Here is a 26,427-nt window from a genome sequence, read left to right as displayed (position 1 = left end):
GGGACGCTGCCACTCTTCCCTGCACCGCAGTACTTGGAGGAAAGCAGCTAAAACTCAACAAAGCCCCAGGAATGGTATGCAGAGAACCTCGGTCTCCCAGCCCGAGGGAAGGGGTGTCCTGCTTGCAGGGGCAGAGCCCGCCCGCGCTCGGCGCGACCGGGAGCGCTCGGCCGCGGGGTGACAGCGCCGGGCCCGGCCCGTGTGCGAGGGGCGCCGGGGCACCGCGGGGACACCGCGCTCAACTTCCACCATAGCAAGGAAAGCCTTTGTCCGAGTGCTGCCGGTGCGCGGCCGGGGGAGCCGGGGGGACCCCCTCCCGCGGCGGGACGAGCCGGGGCGACCGAGAAGGAGGAACAGCCCATGCCAGCCCCGCGTCCCCTCCCCGCCGGGCTCCGCCGCTCCCCTGGGAGCCCTCAGAGCGGGACCCGCTCCGGAGCAGCCGGGATGAGCACTGACCCTGCACGGAGTCCCGACCGGCGTGTCCACGCCGGGGAGCAGGAGAGCAAAGGGAGCGCCCGGCCCCGCCGTGCCCCCCACGCTGCGGGGCGGCTGGAGAGCGCGGCCGCTGCCGGCCCGGACCCGGGGCGCCTCCTCCGTGCGCCCACCCGGCGGGACCCCAGCCCCGCGGGGTGGCGCGGCCCGCCCGAGGGCCGTCCAGAGGGCAGCCCGCCGTGCCCGCGGGCGGCAGGCGAAGCGCGGGCGGGCGGGCGCGGCGCAGCCGCGGCGCGGCGGCCCCGGGCGACGCTGACTCGGGCGGGCGCCGCGAACGCCCCGCACTCACCCTGTCACAACAGGCGCCATCTTCCACAAACTCTCGCCAAAACTCCTACTCTCGCGAGAGCGCCCCCCTCTCCGCGCCAGGGACCGCGCGTGCGCGGGCCCGCGAGACACGCGCGGGGCGGGGGGGGGCGGCGCGCACCGCCCACTGAGCGCCTGGGCCGCTCCCTCAGACACAACAGCCCGGGCGTGGGAACCGCGGTGCTCTCGCGAGACTCGCGTGCCGCCGGGCACGGCGCACAGCGGCGACAGATCTCGCGAGAGCGGAGCGCGCGGCCGGGGAAGCCGAGGGATTCCCTCGGCCCCGCTCGCGGGAGGGGCCGGGGGGGGAGGGACCATTCGGGACACGGAGGGGGGGGGGGGGGGCGGGGCGGTGCCAGCGCGCGGGGACCGACACACGGACGCGGCTTCCTCCTCCTCCACCCTCGCGGGACGGTGGCGTGGGAGCGCCCGCCTCGTGGTGCCCGCGGGCCCGGCACGTGCGCGGCCTAGGGACACGAGTGAGGGATCGGGATCAGGGAGCCGGCCACGCGGGGCTGGGAAACCGGGGAGAGGGAAAGGACGTCGTTTTCCTCCAAGTGGTGAAAGAGAACTTAGCAGCAGGAGGCCGGGATTTGGAGGCACAGCCCTTAGAAAAGTCTGTCACGTTTCTTACGTAGGAATGTCAACACCGCTTGTTTTAGGAGTCGGTTTTACATTGAAAGCCCAGTTTCATAATATTGTTTTTATCTGCAGCCGAAGTGCGTAAGATGCGTTTGTTCAGCAAACAGGAGCAGTGGCGTGTGCCAGAATTCCGGCCAGCCCAGCGAGCCCGCGGTGACAGAGGGGACAGGAGTCACCTGGAGCTGCCGGGGTGCGCCGGCGTTTGGACAGGGCAGAAAAAGAGACCCTAATTTTAGATTCATTTAACATTAGCGCTTCGGGGGGGGAGGGGGGGGGGGAGAGGGTCTGATTGTCCATTAGGAGACCATGTTTGAAAATTAATCCTTATACGTCAAGAATTCCGTCCATTCAACCTCTTCCATGTCTTTAGTACATGTCAATCGAACTTCGAGCACAAATGCCACACTGATTTAAAGATTGCTGAGATTACAAAGGCCACACCACTTTTATTGCTTTAGCTCTGCACCTCTGCTGTCTCCCAAATTATGGAAAAAGATAATATTTCAGTCATCCCGTAAATATGAGTTTGAGTTTTTCTCCCACATACTCTTTCCACTGCTAATACTAATTCAATGAATAATGTCTCAGATGAATAAAATCATGTTTTAAGAGACTGCTTGATGACAAAGTTTGCTGTAATTCTACTCACTGTACAAACAGCTATTGTCCCCTGTCATTGAGGGACTTTCCCCATCATGATTTCCCCCTCCCCGTGAGGTGAGGTGCGAGAGGACTTTGATTGCCTCCCTTGTAGGCACAGTTCTCGGCAAAAGCACAATGCATACTGGAATTCCTCTGTATTGTTTGCAAAGAGCAACTCGTAATCCCTTTGGAAATCTCTTTCTAAAAACATCTCTCTCTCTTTTTTTTTTTTTGTCTCCCAAGGCTAAAGAATGATCTCAGCTCATGCTAACTCCATTCCATTAGGAGTAGTTTCTGGATATTTGCCATGGACTGTCTCTAGATGGTCATTTTATGGGGCCCCTCTTTTAGTGTGTTTAGTGGAAAAACTAAAAATGCAGCACACAATATTCTGCAGTGTCTAAACTCTTTTAATAGTTTACAAAGAAGGCGCTTTGATTAATAACCAGATTAACTGGGCACTGGAGCAGGTATATTATTTCAAAGAATTAATAATTATATAAAACATTTTTATCCTTTCCATCACTGACAGCAGTACATTATGAAACAACCAACCATTGATTTTCTTTTTTTTTTTTAAATTATAGACAATCTGCATTTCAAAAGGCCAGGAATACTATTCAAATCAAAAACAATGGCCTGAACTTAATGTGAGTAGCTGGTGGAAGAAAAGATAATAAGCCACAGAGGGTTTTTTAATATTGTTTATGCCTTGAATTTTCTTCTTGCTGCTAAAAGTTTGTATTTCACATAGAGTGAGAGCAATTCCTATTGACTTTATTGGAAACTGAAAGCATCTAGTACCTCAGGGAACTAGACCTCGCTTTCTGGCCTGTGATGAGTATAAGCACTTCCAGAGCTGAGATAGAAGAACGAATTTAAATATAAGGTTTGCACCAGTTAAAATTTTGTTGTGCAAATCAGAGGTTTGACTTTTTGACTTAAGCCCAGCCGAGGTTGGCAGAAGTGTTCTGAATCAGGCCCGTCACTTCAGAGACAGTTTGGAGAAGCACAACTTGGAGGTGCCTTTGAAGGACAGGGTTTCGATGCCTCACTTGTCTTCCAAGCAGATGCTCTGCCAGGTGACCCCAGCTAGGTGCTCAGAATCATGAGCCACCTTCAAAAATGGAAGGCTGTTAAAGCAGGAAATTGAGTTTACTCTGTTGAGGGACAGGACAACCTCCAACTTCTTTGTATTCACCAATGCATGCAGGTGTGGACAGAGCCCCTTAGCCAATACTAAGTGGATGCAGCTTCACCTGGGAATCCATATGGTTCTCCAGTCCTCTCAGAATCTTGCTTCGTGTGGAAAGAGGAGAAAAGAGAGCGTAGCAAGAACTCACGGAGTCATTAGGGATGAGGCCCTTTATGTGGATGGGGAGGAGGTCTTTTGGCCTGGAGTTTTGTCCCATCGATGGGACAAAACAGAAGCTGCTGACCAGCAGTGCTCAAGCAGCCCAGCTTTGGAGGAGAAGGGCAGGCAGGAGCAGGGAGCACTGGATTGTGAGCTGTAATAACTGGGCTGAAGATTTCAGCAGCTTGTTTGGCCAGTCCAGACCAAACTTTTTTTAACTCAGCCTTGGCTCTAGGCTTCCACTAAGCTCATTTCTTTGGGCACAGCGCTAGCTCATACTCTTCTCATTTGACGACAGTCTCCTGCCTCACTGGCTTGGAGAAAATGAGAAGACAACAGACCTGCATTCTTTTATGTAGAAGCAGTCCCATGTCTCTTATGTGCTTAGCAAAAGTATGTAAGAGATGGCCAAGGTTACAAGAATCCCATTCTCAGATCAACCTATCTTATAAAAAAAAGGTCACAGTGTGTCTTATGAAATCTCAGCTATTTTAAAATCCAGCGACCTTAAAAAGCATTGCAGGTAGTAGAACCACAGTTATCTGGATCTTCATTATAAGCAGCAGGTTTATCTTGAGATGTTGCAGTTTGTATCTGGTGGTATAAATCACACATTCTAGTGGCAGGTACTGGGATACAACCCTGGTGGAATTTCATAAGTACAGGATGTACAGTGTGGTTCAACTGCGTGTCTGGGAGAGAAAATAAACAGGCAGTTGCCCACAGAACATCTCTAAGATCTGAACTTGGATGCATATGCCAACAAAAGTTATTGCTTAAGCTGTTAGTCGATCAGCTTGATGTCAGAAGTGCCTCTCCTGTTTGAAATTATGTTCAACATAGCTCAGAGAATTTGCAACGTTATCTTGAGGGTGACAGGGAGAAAGAATAGGCTAGTTAGCAGTCTGCAGCAGGAGCGCTGTTAAATAGTTTTTGCTTGTGTGTCATAATCTCAAAGAGGATGGTAAAGCAAAGAAAAATCTGAATCTGCATCTTAATGTGGGCTCAGGTACAAGTGTGGGAGTACCCGAAGGCTACAGTTGGGTTTGGGGCTCCCTGTGGTATTGCCTTGAAAGCAAGTACAGTACCTTCCCAGAGTGTTCTTATAGTGTAAAGACAAGATGCAAGGAGTATAGCAAACAATAGGAAGGAAGAGGGGGAGGGAAGATGAGGTTAACAGTAATAACATCGTGTGGTTATGTAGGTTAACAGTGTGAACAGCTTGATGATTGCTTTACAGAAGTTTTATTTTAAAATACTCTTATTTTAAAATACTTTTATAGAACACCCTGTTAAGACATTTTGCATTGTATTAAATTTTGCTCCTCACCCTACCCCAGAAAAGGATCCACTTATTTTCCATTGGGTTAAATTTCTTGTCTGTCTACATGTAAACTATCCTGCATTCCTCCTTAGTTTTACTGGGCTCTTCAAAGAGCCCATCTCTGAACTTCTCTTATGCAGCAGTGCTCCTCCACTTGCGCACATGATACCTGTTCTCCAGTTAAGCATGACACTGGGTTATTCCCTTAGCCCTGCTCTCTACACACAGCCCTCTGCAGTGGTGGCTGGTGCCATCAGCCTCCACACTCTCAGGGTGCCCCTCAGGTACCACCAGACTTCACTGAATGATCTGGAGGGTAAAATGTCCTGGGGGCTGGCAGAGCCTGCCCACCACACACCAAGTACTGCCAAGCCCCTGCACCCTGGCATTCACAGCGACAGGCACTGGCAGACGGGGGTTCCCCAGGCACCTCCTTGGTGCTGCTGGGAGCCTGGCTGCCATGCTGCCTTCACCTTCTGCCATGGCTAGTGTGTGCACCCACCAAACCAGTTCTAAGATTAAACCATAGTATGCAGGGTTACAGAGTCATTAATTACAAGGAGTGCAGCAGGAGAAACTCTAAAAATCTCCATGCTTCCAGAACATACAGAAGATACAGTGCCTTTTCAGTCTGTCTACTCCCTGTGGGACTGACTGTGAGCAGAAGACACCAAAGGAAGTTAGTTGCATCCTGTGGAAATCAAGAAGAGAGGAATGACTGAACTAGTTGATTAGACTGTGAATTATCACAAATAATTAATGAAGTAAAAGGAAGATTTAAAGATTATTATATGGCTCCAGATGTTTTATTGATTTTATTCATATATAAGTACAAATTGAATTTGCAATGCTACAGTTCTGAATCAATGTGGAAACAGATGTCTTTGTGGAGAAAAACATTTTAACCAAAGGTGCTGTTGCAGTTTTGTTGTTTTCCTGATGTATATTAGTTCACCATGTACACTGCCAGAGGCGTGCTCACACCCAAGACTGTAATTTGGTGACTGAGTTACAGCTGATTTTTAAAACTAGCCTGCTCTCCCATTCATGAGGCTGCTCTTTGAGAAAATGTATGCTGACATGCTTCACCTCCACTGTAAGTAAAATGCGTTTTTGGAAAACACAAAGAATGCAAACTCATTTGGTTCAACAAAACACGAGAGAAACCCACACTCTTGATTATACACATTTTTCCTACCTGAGGGAATAGTGTAACAGAATAGTACTTAAGGGAATTTCAGACTAACTATAGTAAGGTATAAAAAGCCAACTCATCAGACTACTCTAAAAGAAAACCACAAACTGCACATAACCTCTTGATAAAACTACCACTAAAAACCCATTTGCCATTATAAACCATCCCATTTTATTGTGTACTACAAAAGTCTTTGGCCCAGTCATAACCACATGTCAAATGGGACAGAATGTGGACAGAAATCCTTAACCTGTAATTCTAAATGCAAATACGTGCACACAGGAATTCTCACTATGGCTAGAGAGAGGAGTCAGGAAATTAAATGCTTCGCAAGGACTATAAAGGTAGGTACCACATAAATGTGATTTGGAGAATTTAGTGATGGTTAAGCTTCATGCTGGTCCTGCACGATGAAGTTAAGCTAATTTTGTGTGTTTAGGGGCTTCAGACTGTCTGTGGCCTCAGGCTATGAAGATAATACTTGTTTTGGGGCTGTTTCTTTATTTAAAACACTGAGGAAGTTATACACTCCTGAAACAGAAGATTCTTTAATATAGTCTAAAGGCATGGTCAAGGAACACATAATCCTGAAAAATAATTATCTTGTAATACTGCCATGTTGATATCTATTTGGATTATTTCTTTTGTCAAGAACATTTGCACAAATTCTAGTTGTTGTGGACTTAGTCTAATTTTCATACTACTCTCATTTTGAACCTCTCTGTTCTGTAGACCATTTTCCATAATCCTCATCCTGAAAAAAGACACACTATTTCTGGCAGTAATTGTTGAAAATAAATTCCATAAAAATTGCATGAGAATATTCCATTGCTCAGATCCACGGTCGTTGACACCTTTTGAATTTTTTCTTCTCACGGGATTACACATGACCTTTTAATGCTAAAGTTCATTAGTGCTTGGATATCATATTGATGAGCTTCATATAAATGAATGGAAGAACTGATAAGTCATAACTAAGGTAATGAGCTTATAGCTGTTATGGAGGTAACTGAAGACATGTCATGGGTGATAACTAATTAAAGAATTTCTCTGTAATTTCTCTGTAATGTTGTCAGTCTTGATTCGGAATTCACTCTCTCTTCTTTAATCTTAACAAGCAGTATTTCATTTTTAATGTTCCAGACAGCTATATCTTTTTCTAGAAATGCAGATATCCAGACATTCTTATTACTCATGGCTTCATTATCAGTTTGTTTTTCAGCTGATTACTGGCACTGACCTTGCCAAGAGCTAAGCACATGCATAATTTTACTAGTGCGATTAGACTCATTAAAGCTAATGGGATTAGTCAAGAAAGTAAAGCTACTTCTGTTTAAGTGTTTGTTGTTTGAGGTAGTGCAGCCAGAAGCAAGATCATGAAAGTCTAGAAAGAATTTGTACTGAACAATAATTTTCATTAAAAATGATACAAAGAGAAATTCAAACATTTTTCCCTTGACCCAACCCTGATGGGGGATGAACAGAAGGTTGGTTTACACTGGAGGTGAACAGGGATTTCCTTTCATTGTTTTTTTCTTTAGGAGATGGGGACTTATCAAAACTGAAGCTGGTCTCAGCAAACTTTACAAGGTCACTTCTTAAGTCTAGGATGAAATTTCTAAATGAAAGATCATGAGACATATGCATCTCAGCCATCAGCCCAGCAATAGAGGCTGACTGTAACCTAACAGCAATGTCGTGATGCTGTGACCTGGGAGATTTCACCCCAGGAAAATTTCATTAATGTGGGGAGTTTGAGAGGGACAAACCCAGAACAGGTTTCCCCTGCACAGGAGGAGAGAGACTGCTCTGAATTAAACAACATAAAGGTGTCCGCTCTCGCAAAGGAACGGTCTGACAGCTTGGATGTGGACGTAGGTTGGGGGTCTTGTGTGTGAAATCCTCAAGAGGTGCTTATGCTGTTATAGAGTGGGGAAAAAGTCTAAAGCATTTCCTTGCCATTACTCCTACGCTACCTTTGTTCCTCATTTCGAGGACTGCAAGTCTGCCGTTCTTTGACCTGCCAGCTGAAAGCCTGGCAGAAGCATTATAGTAGAAGAAATACAATGTTTAGAGTGCAGCTGGTTTTCAGCCCCTTTCTTTGACAGCCAGGGCTGGGAGGGGAGGGGCACAGAGCAGTTATTCCATCCATCCCAAGGAACTTCCCTTCTGGACCGTCAGGACAATTTTATGGCGACTGGTAACACAGGCCAGACACACAGTGGATGATTATTAACTTCAACATGCTATAATTTGTCATTTTTGACCTCTAATGAGACACCTCATATACAATGAATTATAAAAAATCCGGCTTCTTACTTACAAAATCGAATGCAAACTGCTCTGCTATCATTCTGAAGCAATAAATTTCCTATGGCCTGGGTGAAAACATCACTTGTGGATTTTCACACATTTTATACCTTCCTTTCAAAACAAACACTCATTTTGGTCTCTGATAAATACAAAAGACAAGTAAAATTTATTAATCCAACAGAGCGGCTATTTGTACTCTAAAAGTTAAAATTCTTAATTAATACTGACTTCTGTACCCTGACTTTTTCTGTGCAGAGGTTAAAAACCAGCAAATCCACCACTAAGTCTAATATCGGGGTGGTAGGTATTTTTAACTTTTACTCACTTTTCTCTAGGAAAGCAACTGATCTATGCCCCAAGGCCCACAAATTTATTAACATTGGAAAGAGCCATGTGGTGTTCATATAGTGTTTAATCTCAGTGAAGTCTCAGCGCCCAAGGTTTCCTGATTAATGGCAGGGGAGGAAGACTGGAGTGACAGTTAGGGGTTGGCCAGCCCTACTGTATATACAGCTGTTGCTGTGCAGGGGAGGGAAACGCAGGGTCTGGCTGTCTGTTCCAAACAAAAAGAAATGGCACATGCTATTACTTCCAGATCATTGCAGTCTCTGCACCACCATCTGCTGGGGGTCAGAGCAGTTGTCCGGGTCGGCGTCAGTCATGCACAAACTCAATGCCTTCCACGGAGCTGCTCCCAGCAGTACATATTTACAAGAACAATAAAGGGAACCTGCTCCCCGGACACAGGCACCACAATGCTCCGTCACATTCGGAACAAAGGGGCACAACGAAAGTTGATATGCATTACAAAGGAGGTTCTCGGGGATCACAGCTTTGTGATTTCAGGCTGTAACACAAATTGAGGGGAAGAAAAACTGTCACCAATAAGCCCAGACCTAGTGATCATTGTATTTGTAATTGACGCAGCATCTCTGAAAGGGTGCCTGGGTCTCTGTTTCCTCTCTTCCTATTGTCAAAGTCCTCTCTAGAAGATAGTTAAATGGGAAGAGCTCAGACGATAAATCTTGAAAACTTGGATATGTTATCCCATAACAGCAGCAAGATGATCTCTGCTGCTTACCCTAGCTTGTCCGTGCAGATCACTTTTTCTGGGGCTTATGCCATGTGCTGGAGTGAGGTGTGGAGAGGCCTGACTGACGTAAACTGAACAGTTCCTGGAAACCGGATGAGTACAACTGTGTCACTGTGATGTTGAAACCAAATGAGCAGTTTTAGCATTTCTTCGGCCTGAAAAACAGCTAGTGAGTAATTAATTTCTCCTGCTAAAAAGGGCTGCTTCAACATCAGGCGTTACTGCAGGATGGTGCAAACCTTTCACTTAGTGCTGTCCTGCACCCTTGGCTGAACATACGCACACAGGCACGACATCCTTGGTGCCTAGAACTGGATCTGGGTTTCCTGGCAGTACATTAAGTTGTAGAAGTAAAGCATAATCCTTCTTTTTGATCTGAGCTAGCTTGCTTGGTGCAGGACTAAGTCCAGTGTTTCAGTGCTGCATAAAAATGGAAGCAGGGGAGCAATGGAGCTCAGTGCAGAGGCATCTGCATTGTTTGGGACAAACTCAGCAGTATTCAGCTGAGTTTATCAGTTTGGTCTCAGCATCAGCACTGTTAAAACAGGCAGCAGTGCCAGCATGGGGTGAGAGGAATAGGCAGCAGCCCTGGAAGGCTATGAAAAGGGCAGGTGGAGCTGGACCCAGAACACTTCTTAAGTGAGGCTCATTGCCAAATAGTTAGAAACTGTGCTGTACTAGCAAAAACACACAAAGGACTGCTGTAGTCCCTGCCTCACATAGCTACAGTGTCTATCACAGCCCTACCACATACATAATCTTTGACATTTCTTCTGATAATTAGTGGTTTTGGTATAAGTAAACACAGTCTTGTTAGGTCCTATGCTCAGTTGCTTTTTACTAAGCACAACTCATCATTTTTGCATAAAACCTCTCCAATCTGTGTAACATTTGACAGCTTTCTCGGATGATTTGCCTGAAATATGATATGGAAGAGGAGACCTCCAGGTAGTTGCACGCACATGTCTTCCAGACTCCACCTCCCTGGCCTCACTGGCACCAGGACACCCCAGCTGCTGGAGCCGCAGAGCTGGTTCTGGAGCCTGCGGGGGCATGCAGAGCAGTCTTTGCCTGTTTGCTTGGAAAACCTCACCAGGCTCAGTTATGTATTGGTACTTGGAGGACACTTACCCTGAGCCATTCATCATGGAGCTGAACTCTACAGGTTTGTACTGCAACCAGGCAGCCTTTCAGCATCAGGTTAGAACTAAAAGAAGGAATTTTTTTTTACAGTCTGGTCCTGTGGAACTGAATTTGAAGCAAAAAGTTCCTCTGTTCAGGAGATATTTTACAGGTCTTGTGTTTACTAACAAATGTAAATGCAAGGATAGATACATTCTGCCTAATAAAATAATTTTCTGATAAAAATAAAGCTTTTAATGAGCAACTGAACAACTGTGTTGGTATTCTCATTCTATGGCATGTTCCCTCCGAACCATGCTCTTGTTGGTGGAATACTCCCTCCTCTTCAATCATATTGTGGCACACTTAAATTCTGCCCTGGATAAACCATATTTTTATCTTCCATTTTTAAGTTCTGTCATTGCACGAACAAAAGAGTTCAGCTTATTTTTCCTAATTACCTAGATGAAATGAATATATACAGCATCTAGCCCAATGGGTATTCAGTTATGCACACAGCTTAGGAGTCTAATTTTGAAACTCCACAGCATCTAGGGGCTGCACTGGAAGCTTTTTGTTTAAGTCCTTCAGTGGGAGATGAGCTGTTGGAAAATCTAGCCCAGAATAAGAGTTTTACTTTTTATATTGCCTCTTTTGTTTCATCAACATCACCCTTTATTTCTGAGGCTGTAGATATGTTTTTATAAAGACCAGTTCTGCAAGTTACCAGATCTCTGGGCAACACAAATTCAGTCCAGATCAGTGTTGTTGAATCACACAGCACACATAATACATACACATAATGGCTGTTTGTGCCAGCTGTATTCTCTATGCTGCATCAATGACAACTATGGGAGAAAAAGTGTTATTTGATCAAACTCAAAAGTGCACAGAGGGAAGGTCTGGCCTTTTTGAAAAAATTTAATCTTTTACCTTAAGCTGTACCAGTTGAGCACATTGCATCAAGAGATGGTGACGTTTTTGATCCGGGATTAACTGCTGTAACTTTGGATTTACTGCCTGGTGGAGCCTTGGCCTGATTTTTACCCCCAGACCACTTACATACTGTTTCTTAGCATACATGCCTTGAACTCATTTTCAAATCTACTAACTGTCTTGTTCCAAATCTGTTCTTTGAATTGGATTTGCAGTAACATCTGCCAGTTTCTAATGCCTAATGGCCAAATAAATGACCATTAGGAAATAAAGGATTCATAAAATACAATTATGTATTTTTATGAAAGCAATGTTTTAGTGATTTACCGCTGGCCTAGGGCATGCATATGGTTATTATGGACTTGTGTTGCTTTTGTCCTCCTTCTTACTGCTTGCTTTATCCATTTACAGCATTGTATTTTAGCCCCTAGAATTTGCCTGATCAAAGAAGTCTTTGCAGTGGTATTTCCTAAACATGATACGGGAGGTTCACCAAATATATTGGAGATGCTTAAAACTTCATGAGGGAGTAAAAGCTTTCAATATTTAAATAGGTTCCCATTGTTTACAGTGTTACTTTTTGTTGTTATAGAAATCCTCTGTTATAGAATTCCTTCAGGAATCCAAAAGGATTATTGAAAGGGTTGTCTCGCTTTAATAAACTCAGGAAACCTTTTTCCCTTATGTTGTTGATATTAGTCTGTTTTACTTGCACATTTTAAGCCATTGTACTGGGTTAGTGACTGAGTAGCATCTCACTGAACAACAGAACTATGCTTGCTCAGGTTAAATACTGATGCAAAAGTAGCACAAGAGAAAAATGTTGTCTTTAAGGTCTGGCTAAGAAACTCTGGCTAAGATGGAGTAGTGGACTGGAAAGACATGTGACAGAGAGAGAAATCACAGAAGTTAAAAGAAAAATTGGTAGAAAGGCAAAGGGAGAGGCTATTGCTTCGGTAAATAGAAAGAGGGATGGCTGAGCAGACAGATCAAATTGCTCCCCAACTCTGTTCTGGCACTTGCGGATCTATTGAAAACAGGCCAGAAGGACATGCTGAATTTGTTGCTCCCGTGTGCCAGCCTTTTCTGCAGCAGCAAGAGAAACCAATCAGTGCTGCTTCAAAAGCAGCTGGAAACTGAGAAAACCCTGGTCCCCCGCTGCCTGGCAAGCAGCAGTACAGGGTCTTCTCAGTTTCCAGCCACTACAGAGGCTCCATTGACAAAATGTGTGGAGCATTTGAAGGAGCACAATGTGACAATGAAAGAACCTGAGGAAGACAAAACAAGGGGGGGGAAGAGGAAGGGAGGAGAATTAAATGAGAATGAGGGAGCAACTGAAAACAGAAAGACAAAAATCAAAAGAAAAATATGCTAATCACTGCAAAGAGTGTGATACAAATAAATCATCCTTGTCATATTTGACACCTCTGCACTGCTTTATCAAAGAATATAGTTGCAATAGCAAGACTAGAGAAAACAAGGTAAGACTTTACTAATATTTGTTCTCACTGCCTATCTCAGATACAGACATATTGACTTCAGTCCCCTACTTTCCCAAACACTGTGATGAAGTACAGAGTGACTGGAAGACGCCAGGTCCCTCACTGGGGACCATGTTGTGCTGTGAACAGATGGTTCACGCCCCCATCCTCTGCTTCTGAGAGAAGCAGAAAGAGTTAAAGAACCCCTGGAAGCCAGGAGGATGGTGTGTCTTACTACTGCTCAGAACAACCAGGAGAGAACACAAATGCTGCCTGAAACAAAGCCATGGAGCTGGCTCATTTTCTCCTTTCCCTTGTATTTCATTGCATCAGCTATGAGAAGGCATAACAGGGTATCACTGATGGCTCAGAACAAAGCAGCATGGCTAGGTTTTATTTCCTTTACCATTGTCTGCCTGGTCATGTGGTAGGATGTCTGAGAGGGGCACCAAGAGCTCAGGGGATGTGCCTGTGGTATGTTATTCTCCCAGCTGTCCTGCTTGCGGTGCTTGTTCAGGATGAAGAGAGATCTGGGGGGTCTGAGAACTGGATTTAGTTGCAAAACAACTAAACTGGAAGGGGCTCCCCAAATGTCCTCAACGTGGCTCATGGACTTTTAGTCCATAGGTCCAACTTGAACTCCTTCAGATTAAAATCCCCTGAAACACACATGGGGTGAACACAGTAGGATCTTCTGCACCAACTGTTTCACTCCAGATATCTGGTCTTACTTGGAATAACTCAGTAAAGTAACATGCAAAAGTTAATATTGCTTGGGAGAGAGCACTGGCATCTACAGATTTTCTGGGAATTCTTGGTACATTCTGAAAGGTCAGAGACATGCACCATAAAAATTGAGATAGAAGAATAGAAATGCTGCTGTTAGTTTCAAGAGGCAATGTCAGCCAGGAATGAGAAGGGGGTAAATTCTGTATGCCCAAGTTGGAAGTGGGTAAGCTCAGTTTATGTGCATTTGCCTTTGAGCACCCCGCTGTCATCATCTTAAATGAGTTTTTCTTTTTAAGCAAAGGAAGGCCCCTGTCTTGATGACAGAGGTTTTGCAGTTAATAAGGCCTTCTTAAAAAATTCTCATTTATCATTCAGGTTTAAAATAAAATGCTTCCATTTGCTCTGGTAACTTGACAGTTACTTTCAGTCTTGAGAAATTATTCCTGTAAAGTAGTTACTGCTTAGATCAAAAAAATAATCTGTTTCTCCAAAGCAAACTTAATTTGAGCATGATCCATGGAATCTACATAATCCCCAGTTTTTAGATTAGTGATCAATTTGTATTTCTCTGTAGGAATAGTAGATAATGTAGAATGGAACTGATTTTCTTGTGATATTTTTATTAGTGAGTTCTCATGTGTTATAATTTTGAAAGAACCTACAGAGGCTTTAGCAGTTGTAAAATGAGACCACCATCACGTCTGATCAGAATTCCCCCACTGTGTACTAGTTTAAGAATGAGATATTGTTTTCTTTATTATTTCATCTGTTCAGTTCACAGATAGAGGATCTAAATTGGTACTGTATTTTCAAATACACTACTATTTCAGAATGTTTTCATCTGACTATAAGTTAATTTAAAGCAAAGGTATCTTGCTTCATCTGTAAAATCTTAGCTGTGCATTTTATGGCATAGGAGGAGGTGACAGCAAGGGATGTAGAGGAACTACCGTCATGATAAGCAAACATGTAGAGATACCTCTGAAAATATTGTGCAAAAACCTATCTGATACTTTTTGTGATTTTGTTTTTTCTTTTTTGTGTTTGTCTCATGAGCTGGCTACATTAACGAGTAATTCATCATAACAGAAACAGATCACCATATTGAAGTAGTTAGTGCTCAGAATCAACTTGTTTGTTATAAACATTTCAAAGATTTGAACTTCAGGCTACCTTTAACTCAATCCCTTGGATTGGCTCTTCTCACCATGCAGGCTGCCCAAACCCAAAGGCCCACTGGTTGGTTTGGACTCTTAATGTCCCTGCTAGAGTGCACTTCATGTGCACTGAGCAGAGCTTCTGAGTTAGTTCCCTGCAAAGGGAATGCTTTTTGCACCAAAACTGCTCTGTGAACTGAGCCAACGTGCAGTAAATGGAAACAGTCAGGGGGTGGGATTTGTGACAAAACTGCATTGGTGCTCTGAACCAAAATGCTGATATATAGGCAACCATATACATTTTTGTGGCTTTGGGAAGGCACTGCATATTTTTCTCTAGTGTGCAAACCCAGCAACCTCTGGTAAGTTCTGAGTGTTTAATGATGCAAAGACCAAAACAAGCTACACTGAATCGTTATGTAAGGAGAGAAATCCTTATATATGTACTTTACGTGTAACTCAGAAGAGCAGACTTTATCAAGTGATACCAATTGTGGTCCTCACATAAACAATGTGAAAAACTGTTTTCTAGCTGCCTGATGAAATAGATGCAATGTAAATTGAAGAAGTTTTACTTCAATTCTCAAAAAAGAGAAAGTGATGGGTTTTCCAAATCAGGAAAAGAGCCTAATTGTCTGTGATCAAAGAAGGCCTTGCTTTACATAGGGTTTCATGAGAATGCATAAGGAGTGAAGGAAAAAAGAGTTGGAATCGTGTAGGCTTCGTTTAAAGCAATGGGATTGAAAATTCAATCATTTAAATGTTGGATATTAAAATAAATTAAAAAGTTTCTTCTCAGCTGAAAAACCCCACAATACTGATTACCTCCCCTAGCTGACAAACTTTGCACAGTCTGCAGGAAAAAGGACACAGATGTGCTAACCTGAAATGCAGATACTTGGGGTCTTTAAGCAACTGATATTTAAAACTTCACCCACGTTAAAAGTTTTGTTTTGCTGCTAGAATCAACCCTTCTCTTTTAATATCTCAGCTTGTATCTTAGACTTCTCTTTTCACTTAAGTTTTAAGCAATGTGTACAGCACATAAATGTACTTCAGCATCTGAACAAAAAAGAACATTTTCTTTCCAACTCACTTATTTTGATAGTTTATCTTGAAAAGCAAGTTGATACATTCTAAAGCTCCATGAAAAACCACCTCTGTCTTCTCCTTCCACATTTATCAAGTAAAAAGCTAACCAAAGGCATTCAGTACAAACCTGAAAAAAAGTAGTTAACTTTCATTTGTTCTCACTCCCCTCTACCAGAGACAATACAAATAACATTAGAAATGCAGATATCCTATAGTACATTGATGTATTGATGATATCAGACGTTCTGCATGCTAATTTTGATTTTGTCAGTCATTTCAGCTTTATTCAAGTCATTACTATGCGAAGCTTCCCTCCTGAGCAAAGAAATACTAATGCTTTGAAGAGCAGAAGAAAGCAGAAGAAAGAGTTCAACACCTAACACTTTGCCTTTCAGATTTATAGTTTATTTGTTTCAGTGAATCATTATTTTGCTCTTAAAATACTGCTCTGAATTTTGTCTACTACTGCTGGCTAACTTTTTGCACTGAATGTTTTGATTTTGATTAGTCACATTCATTTTTGTAATTTCAATTCCTTGTCTGGATTGCCAGAGCTCAGGCAAGTTTCTTGTGCAGCTGCTGGTATGAGTACAAAATCTGATTTCAATTAATTCTTGTGTATATGTTTTTTGCATTTGTTCTCAACAAATGATCAGGCACATTTTGAGTGAATGCATGTTTCCAGTAAGCCAATAGAAGGGAATGTAAAGTGAATGGTAAAAAGCATGTGATTGCTAAAAAAGAGAATTCCTTCAGTAGTGTATTCCAGTGGCTTTGTGCTAATGCTCTTGAATTTCTTCCACTGCAGTCTGATCCATAAAGGGATTCGGTTACTTAAAATAGCAATTATGTCTCTTAGTATGTGCTGTTAGAACTGCATCTCAGCTTCCATATACGTTTAATAGAGAATACCATATTTACACCACAGATTATACTCACAACCTGCCTTTCAAGCTGTTTTGCTACCTGAAAGGGAGTGGTGGCACCAGAAACCCTGGGCACTGCAAGAAATTCAAGCAAATGCACTCTGCTGCCACGGACATGCCTGAGCTCACAGCCTCCTTATTCTGACCTGGAGGCTCCCTTGGCACCTGTGGTTGTGCATTTGCCCATATTCAGAGCTGTGTCTGTTGGTTTGCAGGTTACTGCTGTCGAGACCTGACTGATGCACCAGCTCTGGTGCAATGACACTGAGGTTCTCCTGAGGACTGTGTTTGGTGTGCGCAGCAGGAGCAGGAAAGATTTCTCTTTGTAAAAGGCTGCCATCCACTTTTGTGCAACATCCAGTTTGGTCCAGATCCCTGCCAATAATATTTTGAGGATAGTGTCCGAAGCTGTACTTTTTCTATCCCAAGATGAGAGACTAAGTTTGTCCAGAGAGCTGGGAGATGCTGCTTCCCAGGGAGCCATGATGCTGTCAGTCAGCTGTGACTCCAAACTCCTGGTACGTCACACCCTAATTAAAAACAGCTTCAAGAATGTGCTTCTCACTCATGCCTTGAAATGTTATTTTAGTTTAGGAAACTTTTAGACACAGCCACGTTCAGCTTCTCTCTGATTCTGAGAGGACTCAAACCTACATTCTCCACTTCCTAGACATCCTCTACTTCTGGGCACCTTATCTACCTTTTTACACCAGAAGTGTATTTGTTTCCTGATAAGAAGATTCTTTTGTAAAGTTTTCCACCTCAGTTTTGCAGAACCAAAATTTTCCCAATAGTCAGACACTACGGATTTCATTAGATTTAGTTTTTAATCTGAACTCAAGATGGTCCATAGGGGTAGATAAGGTCTCAGTTCAGTCAGATAAAACACCAGGAGCTTCATCTCCAAGGTGTTTGTGATTTCCTTCTTTTAATGAAACACAAAAAATGTAAAGAATCTCCCATTCCACCCCAGATTTATGGCAAGTCCAGCTGCAGGAGTTATTATAACTGCATTTCTCAAACAGACATATTTTTAAAATTTTAGCAGACTTTAAAATTTTAATTTGGTCAGCTTTTAAAAACTTTGTCTCTAAAGAAAGCTTGCAGGACTCCTGAGTAATTATTAATGGGTCACCTGGTAAATCATGGAGATCAATACTTCTTATTTACGTCCCTACTCCATTACGTCCCTACTACAAGTGAGTATACAGGCAGCTCAGGCTTTTACTTTAGCACAGTCCATACAGATTAATTAAAAAACAGGCCCAACACAAACTATGCCAAAAGAAAAAGTCCAAAGCACGAAAAGAAGCCAGAAAAAGAATTACATCATTTCCTTGTATCTTCCCTAAGGACAAGAAATTGGAGAGTATGAGTCAGTCTAAAGACATTAAATAAAACCAGCCCAGCTTTTAGTGACTTTTCCTTGTTCTTACCTTCTGGAGCAGAGCAGGCCGTCAGGAACAACCCGGAGAAATCTGACTGCCTAACAGGTTTTAAAATAGGAATGAAGTTGTACTTGTGGATGGCTTGGCTTTATGATTTGTGACAAGATATAGAGACTAGGAAAAGTGGATTTGAATACGGGGCAGCGTGGCCTTGTGGACATCATATCTACTGCTGCCTACAGTCAACTACAAAGTAGATGTGCTCTACAACTAGTGAGTGAAATATTTTCAAAGCTCTCTGTTAACGAGAAGAACACACATTGCATGTCCTTTTGGATGCGCAAGCCTCTTCTTTGTACCTTTGCTTTCCAGTCTGCAATACAGAGGTGCTGTAAGGATGAAGCAATGGATGACTTATAATTATTTTCTTGGTACAGGGACAGTACGTTTTGTCCATGACTTACCACTTTGGCATATCACTTGGCCATCTACTTGTTTTGCTCTCTATCCAACATTACAGTTTCAAATACTCTGGGAAATTATATTTAATAATAAAACATATTTTCCTGCTTAATAGTTCAGTCAGTGAGAATCATCTGGAACATTAATGAGCTTCCTACTGTGTCAAAATGGTGTTGTTCACTTCTGCTTAAATAATGCTCAAGATAACGAAGGATTGGCTATTTGAGCCACGAGTTCATTTAACATCATCATTCGCACTTCCTTTAAAATCAAGGATATTCATGAAGTCAGTGTCTCTAAAGACACTCAGACATAATTCTGTGTTGTTTACATTGGCGAACAAAACAATAAAGGCAACACAACTCTCTGATACCAGTGGAATCTTTCAGTGATCAAACCTGGTAAGGGCCAGGACTACCCTGGAGCCTCCCAGGTCAGAGTTTACAGGGCAGAAGGCTTAGTTACTCGACTCAAGATTCATTGTCCCCTAGTTCCTCAGATTTCATTTCAGAGGAAGAAGACTGGGGGTGTCATTTTGCCCATATTTTTGTAACTTTATTTTTTTTCTGCTTTTCACCAGTAATTTCTAGTCTCTTCTGTCTTTTTATATCATGTTCTGTCCCTACTCCAAATAGCTAGTCTGGCAAGCAAAAGGGCATTTAAAGGTCTTCGGCCAAGTTAAGAGCGTGTGTAGAACTGATGGAGGACTTGAGATGAGAAGGTGGGAGAGGCCTACCTGGCAATATACATAAAAATTTCTTTTAATAGTTTAGAGCCCAAACCCCCTGAGATTCATTGGACTGTATCACAGTTTCAGTTCTCATTTAAAAATAAGTCCCTCTGAAGAAATACTGGTGCCTATACTGGTGCCTGTGTGGACAATCTCAAACAATAGCTGTGAGAAATGCTAATGTGCATCATAAAGTTCAGAAGTGTTCAGTAGCTTCAGAGCTCCCTGACAACTTTATTAAATGACCTCATGTACCAGGACAAGAAAAATGTGAAGACTTTATTAGACCCTCCAAAACACTGGCTTTTGCAATAATGATCTCTTTGCCTCTGTCAGCCTATGAGGGGCAAATGGGAATGAACCATGGGATGGGTGTAAGAAGCCAGGAGCATGCAATCTCCATGTCATGCTGTGCCTTGGGCAGAAGCTTGCAGTCATCTGACCCTGTCCTCAGCATGTTTCCCCGAATTCCATGCTGTTTTTATGTTCTGCAAATGCAAATTTGCCCTATGACAGAATGAGTCCTACGTCTGATAGAGAAGATTTCGCCATCCCGTATTGTGTGTGTGCTTTATGCTGCAGGTTCTACGTAAGCCTGAGAAAAACCTTCTGATGTGTACTACTGATTGTTTACATATGTTATCAGACGGAAAAAAAACAGGAAAGGAAAGCTGGCAGCTTATGTTGCCAAGAGACCTGGCAGTGGCTAGAATCACATTTCGATCATTTCCAGTCAATAGACTTTGTTTTCATTTAAAAAAAAAAATCCTTCCTAGAAAGTTGCTGCACTATTCTTTTTACTCTGTTACAATCAGTCCAGAGGAATACTTGCAATGGCTCCTGTCCTTACAACCAAAGCAGGCAACATCAGGAGATGCTTTCAGACAAAAAGTGCAAGGTGTAGTAAGATACTGTGTTTTACCCAAGTTCAAAATATGCAGTGCTGTTTGGAGCTGTGAACATGCTTCTGTTTGATAAAGGCCTTTTAATGATAATGAAGTCAGGGACTTGTGATGCAAATAGAAATCTACACCAAAAGAGGAAGATAAAGTTTGGGACCTGGGCATATCTTTCATATTCAAGTCAAGATCAGTGATTGGGATAAAAAGTACAAGCGCTGGAGGGTGGTACTCCAGCTCCCTGTATCTAAGAATCACCTGTGCCAGAATGGTTCCTTGGACAGCTAAGTCAGAAGAGCTCATGGCTTCTCTGAAACAAAATGATAGAGGGAATAGATACCAAAGCAAGTATAATTAGTGTCTAAGTTAGTGTGTTTAAATCTGTTTTGTATCAACTATTCTGTGGGCATTCACATGTCCAGGTGATACTGGAAACTTTGTTAGGGTGAAATAAAAGTTGCAAACTTACATTACCATCTCAAGTACTACAATCCCAGCTAGTCCAGGCCCAAGCCTTGGGAGTCCTTTACTATCAATACAAGGCTGCTCTCATGGGGTTAAACATTTGGGGACTCAAAACTGCAGTTTTTGAAAATGCTGACTCGTTTTAAAATAACAACCTTAATGGCCTTTCTGCCTGAAAAGATACAACATAAACAAAAACAAAATGTAAACTTCAATATCAGCATAAATATTAGACAGTCATACTAGCATCCTCCAGAGAGAAAAAAAAAGAAGTTCAAATGCAAGCAATCACAGTGATAAAGAGGTCTAGCATGAATTCTATGTAAGAAGATGCAATGTTATTGGCATCAGTGTTTTTTCTGACATCTTAGTCATCAGAAGCATAAGGATGGCAGAGGCAATGCTACAGAGGAAGTAGGGCAGTGATAAATGCACTTTGCATCCAACATCAGATTCCAAAACAGGATTATTTTCTGTACACACACAGAAAAGTGCCAAAAGCTATTTGCTTTTGACATCTAAATGAGACATTGAGGAGACTAAAGTTAGCATCCTAGTTTTACTGTGGCATCCCTAGAGAAGGGAAGATCAAATAGCATCTATGACATGCTGAAGTAGCCTATAGGTTACAGCACACGCTCCTTCCCTTTGTCCTCCACGGTCTCTTGGAAGTCACACGACACAGGGTCATGTCAGAGACTCTGGATGTTAAGTCACATGCTCCAGTGCACCAATGCAAGGCATAAAAAGTTGTCAATGATACAGGAAAAACAAAGTAATGTTTGTAGGCTGAGATGTCAAGGAAAACCACAGCTGAAAAGGAAACAAAAAAAAGTTATGCTATGCAGTCAGAATTTGGTGGAAGCTATCAGCTTCTGCTGTGGTTTTCTTGTGAGAGGGACAAAGATGTTTTCTGCTAAAGGCTGACAATGGTAGGACACTGGTGTGCAGAAATTTCATATCTGGAGGTATTCCAGACCAACAGAAGTGGAAAAGAAAACAACCTTGAAATAAATGGACTTCTGTGCCCAAATCTTCATCCAAAAGATCTAATCCTGCTCTGAGCTACTTCAGACAGCAACAGTCCTTGGTGCCAGAGTCCCAAACATACCCCTGTCTGTGAACTTTTTACAGGTTTAGGAGTAAAGGGAAAGGTTGGATGAGCTAATTCTGGCTGAGGTTATCATGGTTCCCTGATGCAGGCTGACTTGAAATATTTTTGAACCTAGCTCTTCTGCAAGAACTGTCTGACTTCTTTCCAGGAGAAGAGTGAAAGTGGACCAGCACTGTTAATAATTTTACAGAAATCCATCATCTACCTTGATTTCACACTCATGACTCCTGAAAATGTCAGATAGGCTGTGGCTCAGTGCCAGCATATGATAGTGACAGCAAGAACTCCTTTCCACTAGTTTCTTTAATTCACTATTTCCCTTACAGATCTGAGAAAAGATGAATCAAAACTAATTGCTTGCTTAAAAAGTAATACTGACTTACTCATTAAACCTTGTTGAGGCACTGGGTGCAGGCACTTAAATAATCTGGAAAATATGAAAAGAACTTGGCTAGGGAATCAAAACAGAGCTGATACATGGTAATGGCAAAAACAGAAGTAGAAGCTATATAATAAAGGCAAATTCCTATTGAATGCCTCTTTGTCTTGCTTTAAAGAAATACAGAGAAGCACTCAAGTTGTACAGATAACTAGCCAGTGTTTCTCACTGCCAAGCTCAAGGAAAGAAGGAAATGCTTCAAGGGTTAGTTCCTGACTATATGGAATATTGCTGAACTGAAAGCAGTCAGCTGGAGTTCATTCTGATAGTCCCACAAACCATTTTATCACAAAAATGTACTGTAATCAGTAATAAGCAGTCACAGTATTTTCCCACCACTTTTGTGCTTTATAGGCATGTAGGGAAAGGGGGAGAGAGACTACAGTGTGGGGTTCATGCTGCATGTGAATAATGTGTCTTGTGGAAAGAGAAAAATAAAGAACTATGGTTGCATGTGAACTTCAGCTCTTCCTCCTTCTTACTGATTATTTGTTCTGTCAGTTAGGGCAGTGTTGTTTGCATAGTTGTTCATATACTGCATTGAATGAATAAAGATGAGTCAATAAACTGATGGATGTTACATTCTGTAATGTCTTTGCATCTGCTTCCACTGCTACACTACCAGATGGAGAGAGACTCTAGAAGCATCAGTCCTGCTTCACAGGCTGATCACTAGTTTGGTGAGGACAGAATTTCTCCTATTTAGAGGAGTAGGAAGTTAGAACCAGCAGAGTATTATACCTTCAGAGAAACTGATATTGGCTACTTTCAGAGATAAGAGTATTGACTTGGCCTTCAACCAAGACCTACAAGAATGCAGTTTTAAGGTCTATTTTCTCTTTATGGTGAAGTTTCTGTCTAGGAGTCCATGGTCCTGGAACCCACAGTTCCACAACAGCCCAGTGCCCAAGCTGTCCTGGGGACAGAGAAGATTTGGGATCCTACTTGAGCCAAGAGCAAGGAAGCCTTGGAAGCTTTGGCTTTTAGCTCTGTTTTGGCCTCCATCTTTGTATCAGTTAGTTTGCAACCCCAGCTCAAGCCAAAATTTACCTGCCTTGCAGACATCCTACCATAGAAGTTCATTGCTAATTCAGGTTGACCTGGGCTGAGGATCCAGGGTTTCCAGGCTCCCAGTCCATCTGGCTTTGGGATTATACCTCCATTTAAGGATACACTTCAATCCAGTTTTAGAAGGCTCCAAAGGCTGACATTTGCTTGAACATCTAGCGTTGCCTTAGTTTCAGTAGTGGTTTTATCTACCTTCTGCCATTAGCAGTGTATATATAGGTTTAGATGATTCTGGGGTGCTATGCTTACCAAACCAGGAAGCCCCTGCAGCCATTGTGCTGGGTCAGATGAGTAGGAAAAGTAGAGCAGAGCATCACTGCTACCATATCTCTCTGCAAGGCTTTTGAAAAAAAATAAGAATAGCTTCCTGCTTCAGCAGGAAAGTTCCTATTATTTATATAGTCCTCTCTGTCCCCTAACATAAGGTGTTAAGTTTTTAACTGAAGTGTAGTGTGTCAAGTATTATAGCTCCATGAATTTGAACCAATTCTCATTTCCATTGCTTCATTCTCATGAATGAGTGAGTGGCATGAGCAGAAAAGCAAAATGAGGAAGATTTTCGATGACTGTTTTCTGCTGGAAGTTCTTGTTTTTCTTATATTAAAATGAATTTTGGAAGGTGAGAGGGGGAGAGAGTCTCTTATGTAATATACCTTCATCACACTGCATGTGCTTTCAGCTGTCTATTTTGCCTCCAGCCAAGCCTTCGGGCATAGGGCCTTTAACTTTGCAGATATTTGAAGCTTCAAGGCTGTAAACAAGACATGGGAGAATATTATTTGTTTTAAGTGTTAAGCTAGAAAAGAACAGTGTGATAAGGCAGAATGGTGTTTGGCACTGCAACACATTGGGGCTAAAAATTAGGAGACTGTGTTATTTTTTGTTTCTCTTTAATATTTTAATTTTCTTGGCAAGTGTGTCCATCCCTGTATCCTCAGTGGGATAAAGGCTATTACAGAGTGTTTGGAGTAGCAGGACAGAAAGTATAGTGTAGGTCCTCTTACTGCAAACCAGTTCTACTGGTACCAACTGCAACTGAATTTGCAAAGGTACAAGCATGAGAGTGGGCAATCTGGCTCCAGAGACAAAATGTTATCTTACTGGTGCAGACCCAAGGAATCCAGAACCCCAGAAAACAGCAACCAGCAAGTGTCTGTGCTGTGGCTTTTCTTTAGGGAGCGAAGGTATGAACTCAAACCAAGATATTTTTCTTGTTCTGTATTACCACCATAAGAGACTTACTCATCAGGAACAGTTGTGTACAGATTCCTTTCATTTTAAGCAATAAACAAGAAGAAGAGTATCAAAAGTCCTGCATAAGCATGTGTTTCCTGCAAAACTGTGTCCTTTCTTCCCTTCCTTGGCAGCAATAGGTGGAACAAACCTTTCCAACTTATAGAAGTGCAGTAGATTTTTCTGCAGAACGTTTTCACTGCCTCACCCCAACTGTTTTGGCTTTTGAGGTAAGAGTGGTTTAATTTTTCAGATCTCCTAGGATTTGGCCTGCATGTTTTGTTTTCCTTTTCCTGTGTTATTGCAGACTTGTGCCCTTCTTGCTTATTTATTCATTGGCAGCCAGATAATGACAGTCAAGAAGATTTTTTCTCCGTGTATTTTTTTAGGAGTGTTTTTTCCATGGCAGAAAAACCAAAGGCAGTGAAATTGAGTTTAAAAGTTTAGTCACAAGCATTGGTTTTGTTCAGAATAACTTTCAATTTTCTCACTTCAAAATACAAACAGCTAGAACTCTTTTAACAACAATGCTGTCATAACGAGTCCCAGATTTGTCATTGATGTCCAGCCTGCTTTTAATTGTCTGAGTGTTATAAAAGTAAATTCAAAAGTTTCGAATTAGCAGCGTTTAAAAATTTGTGCAAATCTGGAACTAATAAGGCTTGTACTGACTGAATGTTTGTTCTAGAAAGTAAGGCCATTTCAAAATATATTCATTTGTGGCCATTGCAACCTGAAGTTTTGGCCTAAATTGACTTTGTACAGAACTGGGATACATTATGTATGATGTTAAGAGAGAAGCCAAGCCCAGAACTCAAGAGGATAGACAATGCTAGATGTGATCAGGGAAATAGAGACGCCTGATAATGTCAGAGTGGTGAGGAAACTGTAACCATATTGCTATAAAACAACATATAAACAAAGGCACCAAACGGATGGGGTAGACGTAATTTTAAGAACTGTGTGTGAGGAAAGTATCACTAATTCGGGTTGCAGAAGAGGTGGAAAAAAACCCATATGAATTTGTGCAGCCACCTGTCACTAACTAACCTAAAGTCACATGAAAGTTATTGTGCAGCTACATAGACAGAAAGCAGGATTAGTAAAAGTATTAAAATGAGGCAATTCAGCTTTTCTATTACAGCTACAGATATAAGGCATAAAGTGAAAGAATAGTCAGGGAGAATTTGAACCTAGTAATCATTAGATCAATAAAAAAGAATTTGTTTAGGACAACTGGGAAATTAAGAATGTAAAAGCAAGCACAAAAGTGATGTTTTGGCCAGGAGCGTCTGGACAGGAAAAATAATTTTTTTCTAATGTCAGCAGAAAAGTTTGTCTAAATGTCAGCAGCAAGAAGAAAATGTGAAATCATCAGCAAAAAGAAACATTTATCATTCCTGAACTTCCATGTCACCTATGGCAACTTCTGGGAACAAGCTTTTCTGCAGGGAGTATTATGAATATTTACTGGCAATAGATTTCAAATATTTTTAAACATCTTCCTGAAAACAAAATGTATCATTGGATGTCCACTTCAGAATGGCCTTCTGTATCTGAGAGAAGAAAAAACTTGAACAGTACACCTACTTTTATGCAAGATCCAGAAAGATTTTCAAAAAAGCAAGGGCTGAGGAGGGTGGGCTTTTCTGGTTTTCCTGTACAGACACAGTTGATCCCACAGTGCTGAAAAAAATGAATGCAATGTGGTCTTATAAATCACAGTGAAAACCATCACAGTGAAGGAGATATGTAGGAGCCCTTTAAAAACCGTGACTCAAATAAAAACAGGTAGACAAACTCATAGTAGTTTATTAGCAGATAA

At 42.3% G+C, this 26,427-nt stretch overlaps 1 protein-coding gene across 3 annotated transcripts in view; it reads right to left on the bottom strand.

Annotated features, from left to right (window-relative positions):
• The window catches only part of RBPJ (recombination signal binding protein for immunoglobulin kappa J region), a 144,944-nt gene that overhangs the window by 56,668 nt on the left and 61,849 nt on the right, over positions 1 to 26,427 (bottom strand). The window contains exon 1 of one of the 3 annotated variants that reach the window (XM_051789855.1): positions 782 to 845. The exons of the other annotated variants lie outside the window; for them this stretch is intronic. Coding sequence (XP_051645815.1) covers positions 782 to 801 — 20 coding nt within the window. The 5' untranslated portion in view covers positions 802 to 845. Of the gene's footprint in view, positions 1 to 781; positions 846 to 26,427 lie in introns of those variants that run through there. 3 annotated transcript variants of the gene reach the window in all.

The sequence above is a fragment of the Manacus candei genome, unplaced genomic scaffold (genome assembly GCF_025592945.1).
Source record: "Manacus candei isolate 608988 ecotype Guabito, Panama unplaced genomic scaffold, ASM2559294v1 h1tg000028l, whole genome shotgun sequence".
Classification (NCBI taxonomy): Eukaryota; Metazoa; Chordata; class Aves; order Passeriformes; family Pipridae; genus Manacus; species Manacus candei.
The sequence above is the reverse complement of the archived record's forward strand: the minus strand, read 5'-3'. Positions and strand labels throughout refer to the sequence as shown.